At 41.1% G+C, this 14,769-nt stretch overlaps 1 protein-coding gene across 1 annotated transcript in view; it reads left to right on the top strand.

Moving 5' to 3' along the window:
• The window catches only part of DNAAF8 (dynein axonemal assembly factor 8), a 1,006,155-nt gene that overhangs the window by 369,016 nt on the left and 622,370 nt on the right, over positions 1-14,769 (top strand). The window contains exon 14 of the mRNA XM_086939618.1: positions 2,557-2,701. Within this exon, the coding sequence (XP_086795744.1) occupies positions 2,557-2,701 (145 nt within the window). The remainder of the gene's footprint in view (positions 1-2,556; positions 2,702-14,769) is intronic.

The raw sequence follows: 14,769 nt of genomic DNA, 5'->3' as shown, positions 1-14,769 counted from the left end.
CTGATCGCATCATCTATGCCAGAAAGCAACAGGATTATCTCGACCATATTGGAAGTCATGCAGTGCCTAGGTCTATCACTAAACACGAACAATGATTTTTCAGGGCGCAGATATCACGACATTAGAGTATCTCCATCAAAGCAGTTGGGAAATAAACACCTGCACATGGCGTAGACCTCACAACCTTACTGCCAAGTAGACAGGAACACCTTCTAAAGTGATGGCATCTTGCATTCTTCTCATCCTTCCATTCCTTTCGCAAATATAAATTCTTCAAGAAGAACTTGACCCCAAATGATGTCAAGTTTCCAGAGAATGGGGCAAAATCATACAGATTTCAACCTGCCGTTTAAAGGCTCTATAGTGATGGAAAGTCAGACATTAAGTATTCAAAGGATAACTATTATATCAGCAAGAACCAAATACAACCAGTCTATTGATACTTTCCTGAAAGCGTAGTTTGCTCACCTTCAAGAGCATTCGGCAAACGGTCATTGGTCACAAAAAGACAAAAAAAGTCCTTGAAGTCAGAGCAGCACATCTAGTGCTTAAAGGCTTTGTTCGCAGTCAGGATACGCACGCACAACATAACATCCATATTTTACGTACTCAAAAAAGGAGTCACAAAATCCACCGTTTTGTGAACTGAGGGCAATCTTATTTGGCACTCTAAAACTATGTTTTCAGTTTGAAATGAACACATAACATATCTCGGCAATAACTTTGTGGATGCCCTCAAGAGAGTCTAGTCTGTATACCAATAGTGGGAGCTAGTCTATAACCAACTAGCACTGTTGGGGTGCTATGAATTCTGATTTATTAGCCACTCCTGAGAATGTTCTCGCAAGTGCATCAAGGTGGCGATGTCCTCGTTCTTGGCAGGAGTATTTTTCAATATCCTGGCAGAAGTTTGAATTTGCCTTCCATCCAATTCCCCTAATACCTTGACCCCTCTTGAAGATTGAAACAAAATCATACACAATCATTCTTTGAGTACAGAAGTGGTTCAGTCAACATTGGCTAACAAATCTGTAAAAAACGAAATGGTGATGAACCCAACAATCTCATTCAGGGTAAACAAAATGCCTGTAAGCAGAGTATAAGGATGGATCTAACTTCAGTTAACAGCATGGCTTCTGAGGAGCTAGTGTTTAGTTCTTTCGACATACCTAAGCACTGTAGACTCCCTTTAAGGATACCCCAATCACAATTTGTGTCAAAGACATATGTACTTAAGTGGAAGCAATTCTGTATCTTTTCATTTGTACATTTCAAGATGCCGCTATCAATCATCCATCAAAATACCCAAGATTTTTCAATATGTCTTGTACTTAGGGGAATCATCCTAATGTATTCCTCTCTGAGAGTTCAACTAACAGTAGTTTCCATTGTAAGAGAACACTGAGCAAAGAATCCATCTTCTCACAAAATTCATATAAGCACTATTTAGAAGTTTTTGTGTTATAGCTAAGTTTGCACCTTTGTAACAATGAAATACGGTTCTATGTTTATTCACAAGACCTCCAAATAAACTATTCAAAGGTCGTCTTTACTGTTGTTTAATGAACGATAGTATCTCACTGGCAATAACATCTATGACCTGAATCAGTGAAATTCAAGCTCGTACAATCAGACAACTATATTTTAAATTCATTAAAAATAAAATGTTGTCTTGGAAACAAATGTAGGTTTCATACCTAATGTATCCATTTATTTCACATGAAACAAGCCATTTTACCCACATTCTTTCCACATCATATAACTTCCCTGGAAGGTTCAGATAAATGATGTACATTGAGATGTGTCTAAAATTGTATGTGGACAAGAAAAAAAAGTTTGGAAAATCCAATCAATTTACAGCCTTTGGAGATCTACATAAGAGTTAAGTCTTATAGAGAAGTAAGCTATTGCGTGCTGGATTGCGGATTGTATTACTATGTTCCATTCTAAATCTGGAATACATCTTTAGAAAACCATAGAAGCTCATTTAAGCAGATAATTTGCAGCGACCGCAGTTCAATTTACAGGTGTTCTACTCACCGACATGTACAATGTTACAACATGATGATTCAAACACACCATCTCCAGCACTGCTGCCCGGAAGTACAGCTTTCTGGTTGTAATTCTAGCATGTGAATCTACAGAAGATTCAATATTGGAGAGGAAAAGGTGACTAACTACAGCCATTAGCTTGGCATATCTGATAGATTCACATGTGACACTCCATCTTCCCCTTTCAATGAGGCTGAGGCTAGTTTCTTTCTTTCATTCTTACAATGAAACTCTGAGTGGTGGATGCCACTAGGTGGACTAGAGCTCAGATCCTTTCCACATCTTTGGCTATAGCTTTGGTGATATAATGAGATTGATGGGCTGTATTTATTAGCACTGCTGTTTAACATTTACTTATGGGGATTCCCTTCATGACAACAGGGAATCATTTAAGCATGTCCATTTGTAAAAGATGCCAATGTTGGATAACTTTAATTACAGGCAAGTATTTTTTTCTACTCTGAAGTACTTTGCTCTTTATGCTTGCTTTCTTCTTTACCAAAGGTTGCCCTCGCACTGCTGTTTGAAACCCTACTCTGTGACCCAATGGCATTCCATCACATGTTACAGCTGATTCTGAGCACTGGCCTGGACATCTGCGGCCTTCGCTTGCTGTACCCTCAGCCAAGTGTTTTACTCTTAAGCACAGGTAAGAGTCTGCTACAGTCCCCACAGACCCATCCTGTCCTGTTCACAAGTGCAAGTAGAACACTGATACATCCATCTCTGACATAGTTGCTTTGTTCTTAAGCACAGGTAACATGTTAATACTTGTTTAATACAACTAGATTGTGCTTCCTCAAGCATGTACAAGAGCCAGATACAGAACCACATGACGCAGCATTCGAGCCTCTCGAGTAGAGGTGAGAATCTAATTCAGGCATAACAGAGCCCTTGTGTGCTGTGTCCAGACATAAGGAGGAGTCATTATAACCTAATTTTTATGTTTACAATTTGATGCATAGATGTAAAAGCTACTAGGTTTGTCACTGGTTAAGGGGCTGAAATGTTCAGTCATTTAGGCATTACTGAATTTGTATTCAGGAATTCATTGAAGAGCAAGAATATGTTTTGGTATGTTTAAAACCTTGTAGATCACTAGGACCTCATGTAGAAAGGTGTTTTGCAGAAGCAGAGCTAGCAATTTACAAAAACACAAGGTTTGCCATCGCAAAACGCAGTTTTAAAATCAAAGGGGCCGATTACTATGGCGGTAAATCCGCGACTGCCGGGCCAGGGCAGAGGCCCGCCGGCCAGGCGGTCGCGGATTTACCGCCACCACCCTTGAAATTTTCACCACCAAATTAGGATGGCGGTGGGAAGGGAAAAGGTACCTCGTCGGGCGGAAAGACCGTCCACCGTGGTCCCGCAAGGCGGGCTTTTTCTGCTCGCCTTCGGGACCAGGTACAAGGGGTCAATGGATGATGCCTGCCATGTTGTACAAGCAAATGTAAAACATGTGTTCTTACATTGTGGCTGGTGCTGCTACCCGCCACAATGTAAATATACAGGGGGTGCATCCTAATTAGTTTTGCGGGACCGCCGAACCCATGGTGGGCGGTCCGCCCGCCATCGTAATCAGCCCCAAAGCCCTTTAATAAGTTGGAAAATTCTTTACAACTAACAAAATGATTTTTGAGATCCATGATAAATTGCAAATAGAATCCTCACTGATGGTCATAAACATAGAATATTGCTGTTCATTTACAGAAAACCTGTAACACTTTCTTCTTTATGCATTGTTATCAATTTGTAGATTGAGCTAAACACCTCAATGCCCATTGACTGGTGATACCTACATGATCAGCAAGACAGGATAGCTTTTGCTAAATTTTTGTGATTTAAATACTTCCTCTTTGGGAATCGAATTGGCAGAATGGGGGGGATGGGGAGCGGGCAATTGCCTTGTCCTGAATTCCATCTTCTATATGTGCCTGGTCCACATATGTCTGTCTATACTTTCTTTAGCACTCCCAAAAGCGCGACCAAGAGCCACCTCTCTTAAATCAATGGAATTTGTCAAAAGCAACAAAATATTACCCATTAGTGGACCATTGGATAGACTTAAAGCGATCAGGAAAAGAAGGTCTATATGTCTGAAAAAAGACTGAATAAGACAACTGGTATTGCGTCAGTTTGGTTGCTCTTTCTCATTTTAACTAAACTATTTTTGTAAGTTTAACAACACAACCATATAAGCAAGTATCTTACAATAGGTGGTAAACATAGGTAGTACCTGGGATCAAAGCGGTTATTCAGCTTGAATGGCAGGCTGAAACCCAACCGCCCAGCTAAACAGACCTTTAGAATAGGTACCCAATACTGCCCCATTGATTATGTGTTTATACACACCTGGAACTATGCCTTAGTAAAAGGGCTCCAGGTACCACCTCTCATATCAAATCGATGCTGCTCAACTGCAGATCAGCAGTGAAACACTCGGCGGATATTTCCGAACTCATCCTTTCGGGAGATTTAGATCTCCTGATTCTTAATGCTTAATGACTTCTCGTACCCTATACTTGACATCCTAATTCCTCCTGGCTAAGACATTATCAGATGTGATAGATCTATTCAATCTTGGGGTTTGGCATTGCTTGCATCCATCACTTTAGCCTCATACTGAAGCAGATCCATAGTGATAAGATGTCCTCATGTGGGACAACCTTTGCTTTGTAGAACAAGTGATGAAATACATCTCTGCTAGCTCGACCCTCCAGCCCACCCATATCTATCTAGAGGACTTAAACCTTCACTGGAATGAAACCATGATACTCTAGTTTGCTCTCTTAAGTCATTCCTCTCCAACCTCAACTATATACAGGCTTGCAACTGACCCACTCACTCCAAGGGCGCTACCCTTGACCTTATTATAGCTAGAGACCACATAATTCAACTAGATGACATAATACCATGCGATTGGTCTGATCATCTCCAAATCTACTTTCACATCCTGGAGAAGGTATTGCTCAGACAAGGTCAACCACTCAAAAACAAGCAACTGTCTCGTAACCTGAGAGACATCAACATGCCTAACCTCACCAACTTGAGCAAGAAGCTTCTAGAACCTCCCACTAAAAGGAATAATTTGGAAGAGTTGACAGATCACTACGTCAACACCATGACAAACATCCTCAACTCTGCAGCCCCGAAGCAACTGAAAAGGATCCCTTGCAAACAATCCAAAACTTGGTTCAATGGTGCCCTTAACGACGAAAGACGCAATTTAAGGCTCTCTGAGAGACAGTGGAAAAAGTCCCCCTCCATCCCTAATCTCAATCAGTTAAGGAAGGAGAGAAGCTCTTATAACAAACACATTCACATTGCTAAATGAGATAATTTCAGGGAGCAGCTCGACAGCGCTAAAAATCGTCCCCAAAAACTGTTTGATATCATCAAACAACAGCCTAATCCTACTTCTGCAATCAAAACCGCATGACCCAGTGAAGAAGACTTCTCAGCGCACTTTTCAGAAAAGTCTAGGAATATTGACCGGGAACTGCAGCGTACCGCAGCTTATCTGCTGTCGATGAGCTCCCTGGGTGTCCCTGATTTGGAGGAGGTATCACACTCAATGGCATCTCTTAACCCATCCAACCATTTCAGTGATCCACTCCCCGCTTTGCTGCTCAAAGACCTCAGCGCAGCTGTTCTGCCTCTCTGGTTCAAGATCATCCATCAATCTCTTTTAGAGGGGAGGATTCCGGACTGCCTTAAAATGGGGCAAGTCACACCTATCCCCAAGAAGCCAAATGCAGACCTCAATAACTACCGGACGATCACCAGCATCATGTCTTTAGGGAAGTTGCTCGAGAAGTGTGTTCACTCTCAGCTGGGCAACCATATCAAAAATTTTCAGCTGCTAGACCGACATCAGTCAGGCTTTAGACCAGGTCATAACAAAGAAACTGCCCTTACACACATTGTGGATGACGCCTTGAGAGCTCTGAACTAAGACACATCTTGTCTTCTAATTCTTCTAGACTTTTGGCACCATCAAACATGATAACTTGATTAACCTTCTGCAATATAGGATGGCACTATCTGGCACTGCCTTAAACTGGTTCTCCTCCTTCCTACACAATTGAATGCAGAGAACTAAAGTCAACCAATACTTGGCTGCAAGCACCCCGGTCCCTATCGGGGTACCTCAGGGATCTGCTCTCTCGCCCATGCTCTTCAATCTCCTCATTGAACCGCAAACTGCTATTTTGAACGGGTTAAACATTCAATACCATATTGTTGGACCTGGGGTCTCCAGATCACATAGGGTAGCCTGGCACAGAGTGGAAAGGTCTAACCTAAAGGTCAAAGTGTTAAGCTTGCGTCACACCCTAAAAGTAACTCAGCGTCCATCCACCAGGAAAGAAAGAGTCTACACCAGTTTAGAAAAATACGATTCGTTTTATAAAAGCTCTTTAAGTTATCTTGCTTTGTAAATTAACACATGAGGTTGTACATCAAGCATTTCTCCCGTCCATTTTTCTGCAACAAGGGAGTCTCAGTAATATAACTCATCCTTCAGCTACTGTAATAAACACTTACACTTAATACTTGAAATTATAAGCAGATTCTTGGTTACTTAGGTAGTTATTCACAAGAGGAAAAACAGAACACATGTCACATTTCATTCAGTCAGCGAAAACTTGTAATAATGCAGTCTAGTTAACCCATTCAATAAAGTTAAATTAAGTGCTTGTACAGCACTGCCTGTTTTATTCCTCACTGATAAGCTAAAGCAGTTAAATGTTTCAATCAGGTTCATATAATGTATTTGGGATTTCACTAAACACTCGCCCCTGTTTCACCTCTCTGTCGAACCAGCGTTAGTTTTACATCTAGAATCCTCTTCTGATGATCTTACTGTCCGTGTTAGGTCGGGCTCCCTTAGCCAGTACAAAAGTTCCTCTGGGGCTATAAGGGAAGACCAGCCACCAGGACCTGTGGCGTCAACTCCCAATCCCACGCACCCCCACCAGCCACCAGAGCCCGGCTTACTTATAGAGGTTCTGTTGTTTGTTCAGCCCCGGCCGACACAAGCACCCGGAGACGCCACCGCGCCTCCAGCCACTCCTCTAGCACTGTTCGCTCCCTTCTCTGGTCGGGCCGACTCACTCTCAGGACCTGCGCGGGAGCCAGACGCTGCCACACCACATAACAGGTGATTTCTCACAGGCCGCTCGCTCCCCGAGACACTTCCCTGAAGAGCCGTGCTTCTGAGCCTGCGCGGGAAACAGACGCCGCCGCCCACGCAACAAGCGAATCTTCTCAGGCCTTTTGCTCCCCGAGACACTTCCCTGCAGAACCGCGCCTCTGGGCCTGCGCGGGACAACAGGCATCGGAATTACAGCACCGCCCTCCCTGGGGACTCCAGCGAGATCTCTGCTGGGCCTGAGCGGAAGTCAGACGCTGCCTGGCCTCTGCCTCTCCGCCTTCACTCCCACGATCAGCAGCAGCTCCGTCAGCGCCACCACGCCAGGACTTCCCTCCTGAGCACCTCAAACCCCGATACCACAGAATAGGGGAGGTCCTCACTGCTCACCCAGTCCCAGGAGACCACGTCCCTGGATGAAGGGAAAAGCAGCCGCTGGTCAATGCTCTGCAGCGCAGGTGAGGAGACAGTCCTTAGCAGATGTAGTTCTTGTGGCGGAAACGGGTAGGGGAAAGAGAGAGGGACCGTGGCTCACCGTTCCTTCCTTTACTGGGATCTCACAGAGATGTTAAACTGCACTTCCTACTGGGGGACGGAAAAGGGCAGTGCTATTGGCTCAACACCGGCCCCGGCAGTCACCAGTTATGGGTCAGTGGAAGGGTCAGTTCCCCTACTCTGGAGATAGTTGGGCAGTATTCAGATATGGAATACCTAAGCAGGGTCAGATCTAAGGTCAGGGGCTATAACAGAACAGAGAGCACATCCCCAAGAGTGAAGACAATCCTCTCAGTGTACCACCTCCCTGATGTCCTAGCCTGAACTCCAGCTTGCCCTCCAAGATCACTCTAAAATGGCCGCCCTAACCTGGCCTTTATATAGGGTGGCCTCAGGCTACTAGAACCAGCTGGAAGGTTCTAGAGTGTCTCTATGCTATCCTATGGGTCCCTTCCCTGAGGTAACAGTTTTGGCAGTTACTAGCCACCATTTTGTGTAACTGAGTTTCCATTATTTTTAAGAGTCACCTAGGCCTACGATAAAAACTATAGGGTCATGGAGTACCTAACCCCTGGGACATCACCTGAAAATTCCAGTGGACATAAAAAACAAAGGTTAGGAGGCAGTAAGGAAACAAAAATAAATAAACCACAGGAGGGACCACCCAAATGGCTGACAGGTCTAACACATATGTATGCAGACAACACACAACTGTATTTGAAGATCTCTTCTCCAGATGACATTAAAACTCTTAATGGAGCACTCCAAAAAACTCAACAATGGCTTACACATAACCATCTGTTACTAAATGCACTCAAAACAGTATTTCTCCTGATTACACCCCGCAGCCAAGAGACCCCAACACAAAACTGGATATCTCTGCACTCAACTGCTCCACGCACGTGATGGACTCCGCTTGCTCTTTAGGTGTCACTCTGGAAAAAATTTCTAAGCATGCAAAGACACATCAGGGTCACTACTAAGAGTGCGAACCATCATCTCAACACTCTCAGGAAAATCAAACCTTTCCTACCTCCTGAGGACGTCCAAACACTTGTTATCTTGTGAGTTGAATATGTCTTGGTGACCCTAGCAGGGCTTCCGAAAGTAAGGTTATCGCCACTAAGAGCTATTCTGAACGTTTGTGCCAGACTAATCACAGGCTCCAGAAAGCATGATCATATTGCACCTGACCTAATTCAACTTAACTGGCTTCCCATTAATCCAAGGATCCGCTTCAAGATTGCTTGTCTGACACATAAAGCAATTCACTGCAATAGCCCCGTTTACCTGGCAAAGAAACTCGAGCTCTCTGGTTCCAGTCGAAACTTAAGAAGTTAAACCACCCAAATTCAACAAAAAGGAACGTACAATTGCACCTTCTCAGGGCTGACGCCAAGAATCTGGAATGCCTTTCCGACGGAAATCAGAACCAACCCCTCAACTGCTTCTTTTAAGAAACAAGTCAAATGGCTACTTTTGGAAGAACTTCAACAGCAATAGCCTCTATGTTCTTGTGATAATCACTTCCCTCGAGTGCTTGACAATCTTTTTTACTTTTTGTATCGAAATGTATGCCTGACAATCTTTCTCTCTGATATGGTTTAAATTTGTACTTAATTCAAAATGTACTGTATCGTTCTTGGGGTGTAGTGCTTTGCTTAAACTGCACAGCCTCTTCTAGTAGGGCTTCACCTGGTCCTTCCTATGTTACCTTTGTTGTATTGTAATTTTACTGACTCTCCATGGTAACACTAATTGTCCTCTCCGTACAGCTCTCTGAAACCCGTTCTGGGTCTTTTTCGCACTTTATAAAACCTTTCAAATAAATAACCTTGCGTAAAGTCAGCGATCATAATGCCCTGTACTGTGAATTATTAAGGGGATCATTAATTCATTTTGAAATAGGCTTTCCCCAACAAATGGTATACCCTAAACGCTTGTCTACAAAACTAACGGATGAGTATTTGGAGAATCTGGCAAGTTTTTAACAGAAATTAAATATGGAATGGGCTAAGGATCAGAAAGTAGCATGGTTCGTGGAAAAAATAGAACAGGTTGTACAATGCCTTAGAGTAGAACTAAAAAGCAAGAAAGTTGGCACCACAGACATGCTATCTTTACAAGGAAGGCAATTAAGGTGGTTCAATCTAAAGTGTAAGAACAAGTAAAGGTTAATACGGAGAGAAGAGAGATGTCTGTGGATAAGTTATGACCAGGGTAGACTGGCTAATCTGATTAAACTGAGAAAAGAATACAAAAGGTTAGTCAGGAATCAGAGAATTATTTTTAAAGAAAAATGTTGGGAAAACTTGCTAGAAACAATTAAAACAAAAAAAGTAAGAAGGTTTGGGAAGCAGATACAGGATGCTTCCGATCGGACCCCGGGAACCATGAGCTGCGTTGTGGATGAAGCAGCTTGAGAGGAGTATTTAGTAGAATTATATGGGGCAAGTGAAGTGCCCTTTAATAAGTCAAAAAACTCACTCGGGAAGGGCTGTAGAAGAGCTAAAAACATCCTTAACAGTAGGAAAAGTAAAGGATATAATAGGGAATTAAATCTAAATCGTGCAGCCGGACCCGACAATTTACCCGCTATCATAATTAAATTACAACTAGATTGGTGGGCTGAATTCCCATCCCATATGTTCTCAGCCATAATAGACTCCGGTCATATTCCCAAATCCAGGAGGGCGGCAGTAATTAGACCTATACATAAGAAAAATGAATGTCTGACAAAATATAGAAAGACATAATATCGAGGTACAAAAATATTGGAGCATTAATATCGATGTCAACAATATCCACATCCTATCTACAACAAGGTAAGTACAAAAATATCGAGAGAAAAAATATTGTTTTTTAAAAAAATACTGTTTTTGTAAATTAAAAAAAATATGTTAATAAACTGAATAATACTTCAAAATATAATAAACATAGTTACAATATTTTATAATATTTAAAATTAATAAGTAATATGCATAATTTAATAAAGCATTATTTAAACATATACATATAATATATAATACATGTACTTAATCATTTTTATTAATTATTTTAATACATTATAAATAATTAAACATATTATAAATTACAGATTCATCTATACACATACAATATTAACAGACATAAAAATTAAATGATTATGCAAAACAAATAAAAAAAATTAATTTCACTTTTAAGATTTTTAAAATTAATTATACTACATTAGCTAAAGCTATACAAAATATATTAAATAACAGAGGGAATAAAATACTATTATAACTCCGAAAAAAACAGCAATAAGTAAAATGTTGGATAGCGTAGGGGTAAAAATTTCTATTCCCATTCCAAAGAGTGCAACAGTAGGAAAAGTGTTGGATAGTGTAGGGGTAAAAATTACTATTCCCTCTCCAAAGAGTGCAACAGTAGGGAAAATGTTGGATAGTGTAGGGGTAAAAATTACTATTCCCACTCCAGAGAGTGCAACAGTAGGGAAAGTGTTGGATAGCATAGAAGTTAAAAATACCATACTTATAAATAAATTATTATTTTAAAATATTTAAAAAAATTGTTCAATTGATCTAAACTATTTACAAATACCAATACATAATTATTAAAAACATATTTACCAATGAATAATTAAGTAAAAATAAATTAATAATAATTAATTACCAATTAATAAATAATCACCAATAATATAATTAACAAAAACAATTAATTAAATAAATTATTACTTAATTAAATTTAACTTACTTCCCATCCTACTCCCCTATAAATTCATAACCCGCTACAGAACAAAATTATCAATTAATCAATGAATAAAAATTAATTACCAATTAATAATTAATTAACAATGATATAACTAACAAAAACAAATAATTAAAATAAATTATTACTTAATTACATTTAAATTACTTCCCACCCTATTCCCCTATAAACCCATAACCCACTACAGAACATAATTATCAATTAATTATTTTAATTAATTACCTATTAATAAAAATGAATGACCAATTAATTACAATTAATTTATAATACATACAAATTAATAATTAAATTACTTCCCACCCTATCCCCCATAAACCCACAACCCGCTACAGAACATAATTAACAATTAATCAATTAATTTAAATGAATTACTAATTAACTATAAATGAATTACCAATTAATTTAAATTAATTTATATTTCCTAAAAAATAATAATTAAGTTGGTATAATTAAATTACTTCCCACCCTATTCCCCTATAAACCCACAACCCGCCACGGTACTAAATTACAAAATTTAAATAAATTACATTAAAAAAATACATATTAAATACGTAATATACATAAAAATCGATATTAGTAACATCGATATTACTAACATCGATATTAACAAAATCGATATTACTTACCTTCGAAATTCTGTCCCATCGATATTTAAACATCCACATTATTGTATGTCGATATTTAAAAATCAATATTTTGTCTGCCTACCAAGAAAGATGATAGGAAGGCCCCAAAGAATTACAGATTAATCAATCTGCTGGATGTTGGTGAAAAGGTCTTTTCCAAAATAATACTGGGCAGATTGAAGAATTGGGTGGAGCAGCGGTCGATTGTGGCAGCGGAACAAGGAGGATTTAGTGAGGGACACTCTATGATTGACCACTGCTTCGCCCGATGGGCGGTGGCGCGGAAGTCTATGGAGCAGCAAGGTAGGCTGTATTGCTGCTATGTAGACTTCTGAGCGACCTATTACCTGGTGGATAGGAAATGGCTATGGGTGACCCTGAGAAGGTATGATGTTCCTGAAAATCTCCTGATAGTAATACAGGAGCTGCATAGCCAGAATTTGGCCCAGGTAATTAAGGACATGGCGGGGGGTTTGACACCTGAAATAGCAATTAATAATGGCCTAAGACAGGGTTGTGTACTGGCCCTGCTACTTTTCGCCATATTCTTAGCAGATCTGCCTTCAATCCTGGCAACAGATAGAGTGCCAGTCCAAAAGTGAATGGGAAACAATTATCCTGTTTACTGTAGTTTGACGATTTAGTAATTCTCGATCAGACAGGGATGGGCCTGCAAAGAAAGCTAAATGCATTTAGCATATATTGTGCAGCAAAACGACTAACGGTAAACATGGATAAAACCAAAATACTGTGTTTTGGGAAGAGAGACCAGAAGTTTAATTGGTATTTGGGACAAACCAAATTAGAGATTGTTAATGAGTACAAATACCTTGGGATCTGGTTTTCTCTAAAAAAAAATTCTCTAAAGTGGTGCAGGCTCTTGGAGGCACAGAAAGCAAAAGCCCATACATCTGTATGTGGGCTGAAAAAATGTAATCGCAGTTATGGTGTCATGCCCCTTAGACCATTGTTAAAGGCCTACAATCAATGATATCTCCGCAATTACAGTATGGAGCAGAAATTCTCTGCTTAGGCGGTTAAAGTAACTGGGATATCAAGGAAGGAAAATGAATAAAATCTTTAATGTCATTGCCTAACTCATCTATGCTTCAGGCAGTTAGATTGGAGTTGGGCATGACCTCATGGAACCTACAGGTGCAAGTGGGCCTATTTAGATTTTGGAAATGATTGGGGGCAGGAGAAGATACGAAAGTGGCAGAATGGTGTAAGAATGAGATTCAGCATAGTGAACTAAAATGGGCCAAAGCTGCCAGAAAGAAACTCTACACCATTTGTGAAAATTTAAATGTGAAAATTGATCTGCAGACACCCCATATAGAAGCGACAAAGTGCGCACTCAGAACTTTAGGGAACGAAAAGTCTAGGTTGGACGACATGGAGTACCTGAGACAAAAATAATCTGTGAAGTTTCTGAGACATAGCTGGGTGAAAGAAATCTGGTACCCCTATCTAGATACACTACCTAACCAGTAGCGTAAACTGGAACTTCTAAGTTTGAGAATTGGTATCAATCCTGCAATGATAAAATAAAAACAGAACTGTTGCGATCTGATGGTAAATGCACATGTAGGTTGGGTATGAAATGCGATAGTTTACATATCCTAATAGACTGCCAAAAATTGCATGCACAAGCAATTGAAATCCTTACAGATATGACAAATCTTGAAATTGCAATAGCCATTGCAAACTAAAGGACATGGCTTTTGTAGTTCGGACTGGACTGTTCCCTTGGGGCACAGGGTCAGAGCTGATTTGCATATCGCCATTGTCTAACACAGGGTGATGTGGACGGCAAAATAACCATGGATTTGGGCCCAGATCTTTTGACTGGGTTGCGTGTGTGACATTGATCCACATTCAGTCCATCACCTGTTGTGTTCGCATATTCCGCCCTAAGTGCGCTGGGGATGCCCTGACGTGGGTCCCAGGCACTCCACACCACTGGAGTCAAGCTAGCCGGGCTGATGAGAGGTGTTACCTCGAAACCGGTCCGGTCCTCGGATGCTTGATTCCGTTCTGGCAAGGACATGGCTTTTGTAGTTCGGACTGGACTGTTCCCATGGGGCACAGGGTCAGAGCTGATTTGCATATCGCCATTGTCTAACCCAGGGTGGTGTGGAGTGCAAACTAACGATGGATTTGGGCCTAGATCTTTTGACTGGGTTGAGTGTGTGACATTGATCCACATTCGGTCCATCACCTGTTGTGTTTGCATATTCCGCCCTAAGTGCGCTGGGGATGCCCAGACGTGGGTCCCAGGCACTCCACACCACTGGAGTCAAGCTAGCCGGGCTGATGAGAGGTGTTACCTCGAAACCGGTCCGGTCCTCGGATGCTTGATTCCGTTCTGGGAAGGACATGGCTTTTGTAGTTCGGACTGGACTGTTCCCATGGGGCACAGGGTCAGAGCTGATTTGCATATCGCCATTGTCTAACCCAGGGTGGTGTGGAGTGCAAAATAACGATGGATTTGGGCCCAGATCTTTTGACTGGGTTGAGTGTGTGACATTGATCCACATTCGGTCCATCACCTGTTGTGTTTGCATATTACGCCCTAAGTGCGCTGGGGATGCCCAGACGTGGGTCCCAGGCACTCCACACCACTGGAGTCAAGCTAGCCGGGCTGATGAGAGGTGTTACCTCGAAACCGGTCCGGTCCTCGGATGCTTGATT

The sequence above is a fragment of the Lissotriton vulgaris genome, chromosome 10 (genome assembly GCF_964263255.1).
Source record: "Lissotriton vulgaris chromosome 10, aLisVul1.2, whole genome shotgun sequence".
NCBI lineage: Eukaryota > Metazoa > Chordata > Amphibia > Caudata > Salamandridae > Lissotriton > Lissotriton vulgaris.
This window is presented reverse-complemented; position numbering and strand designations above follow the sequence as displayed.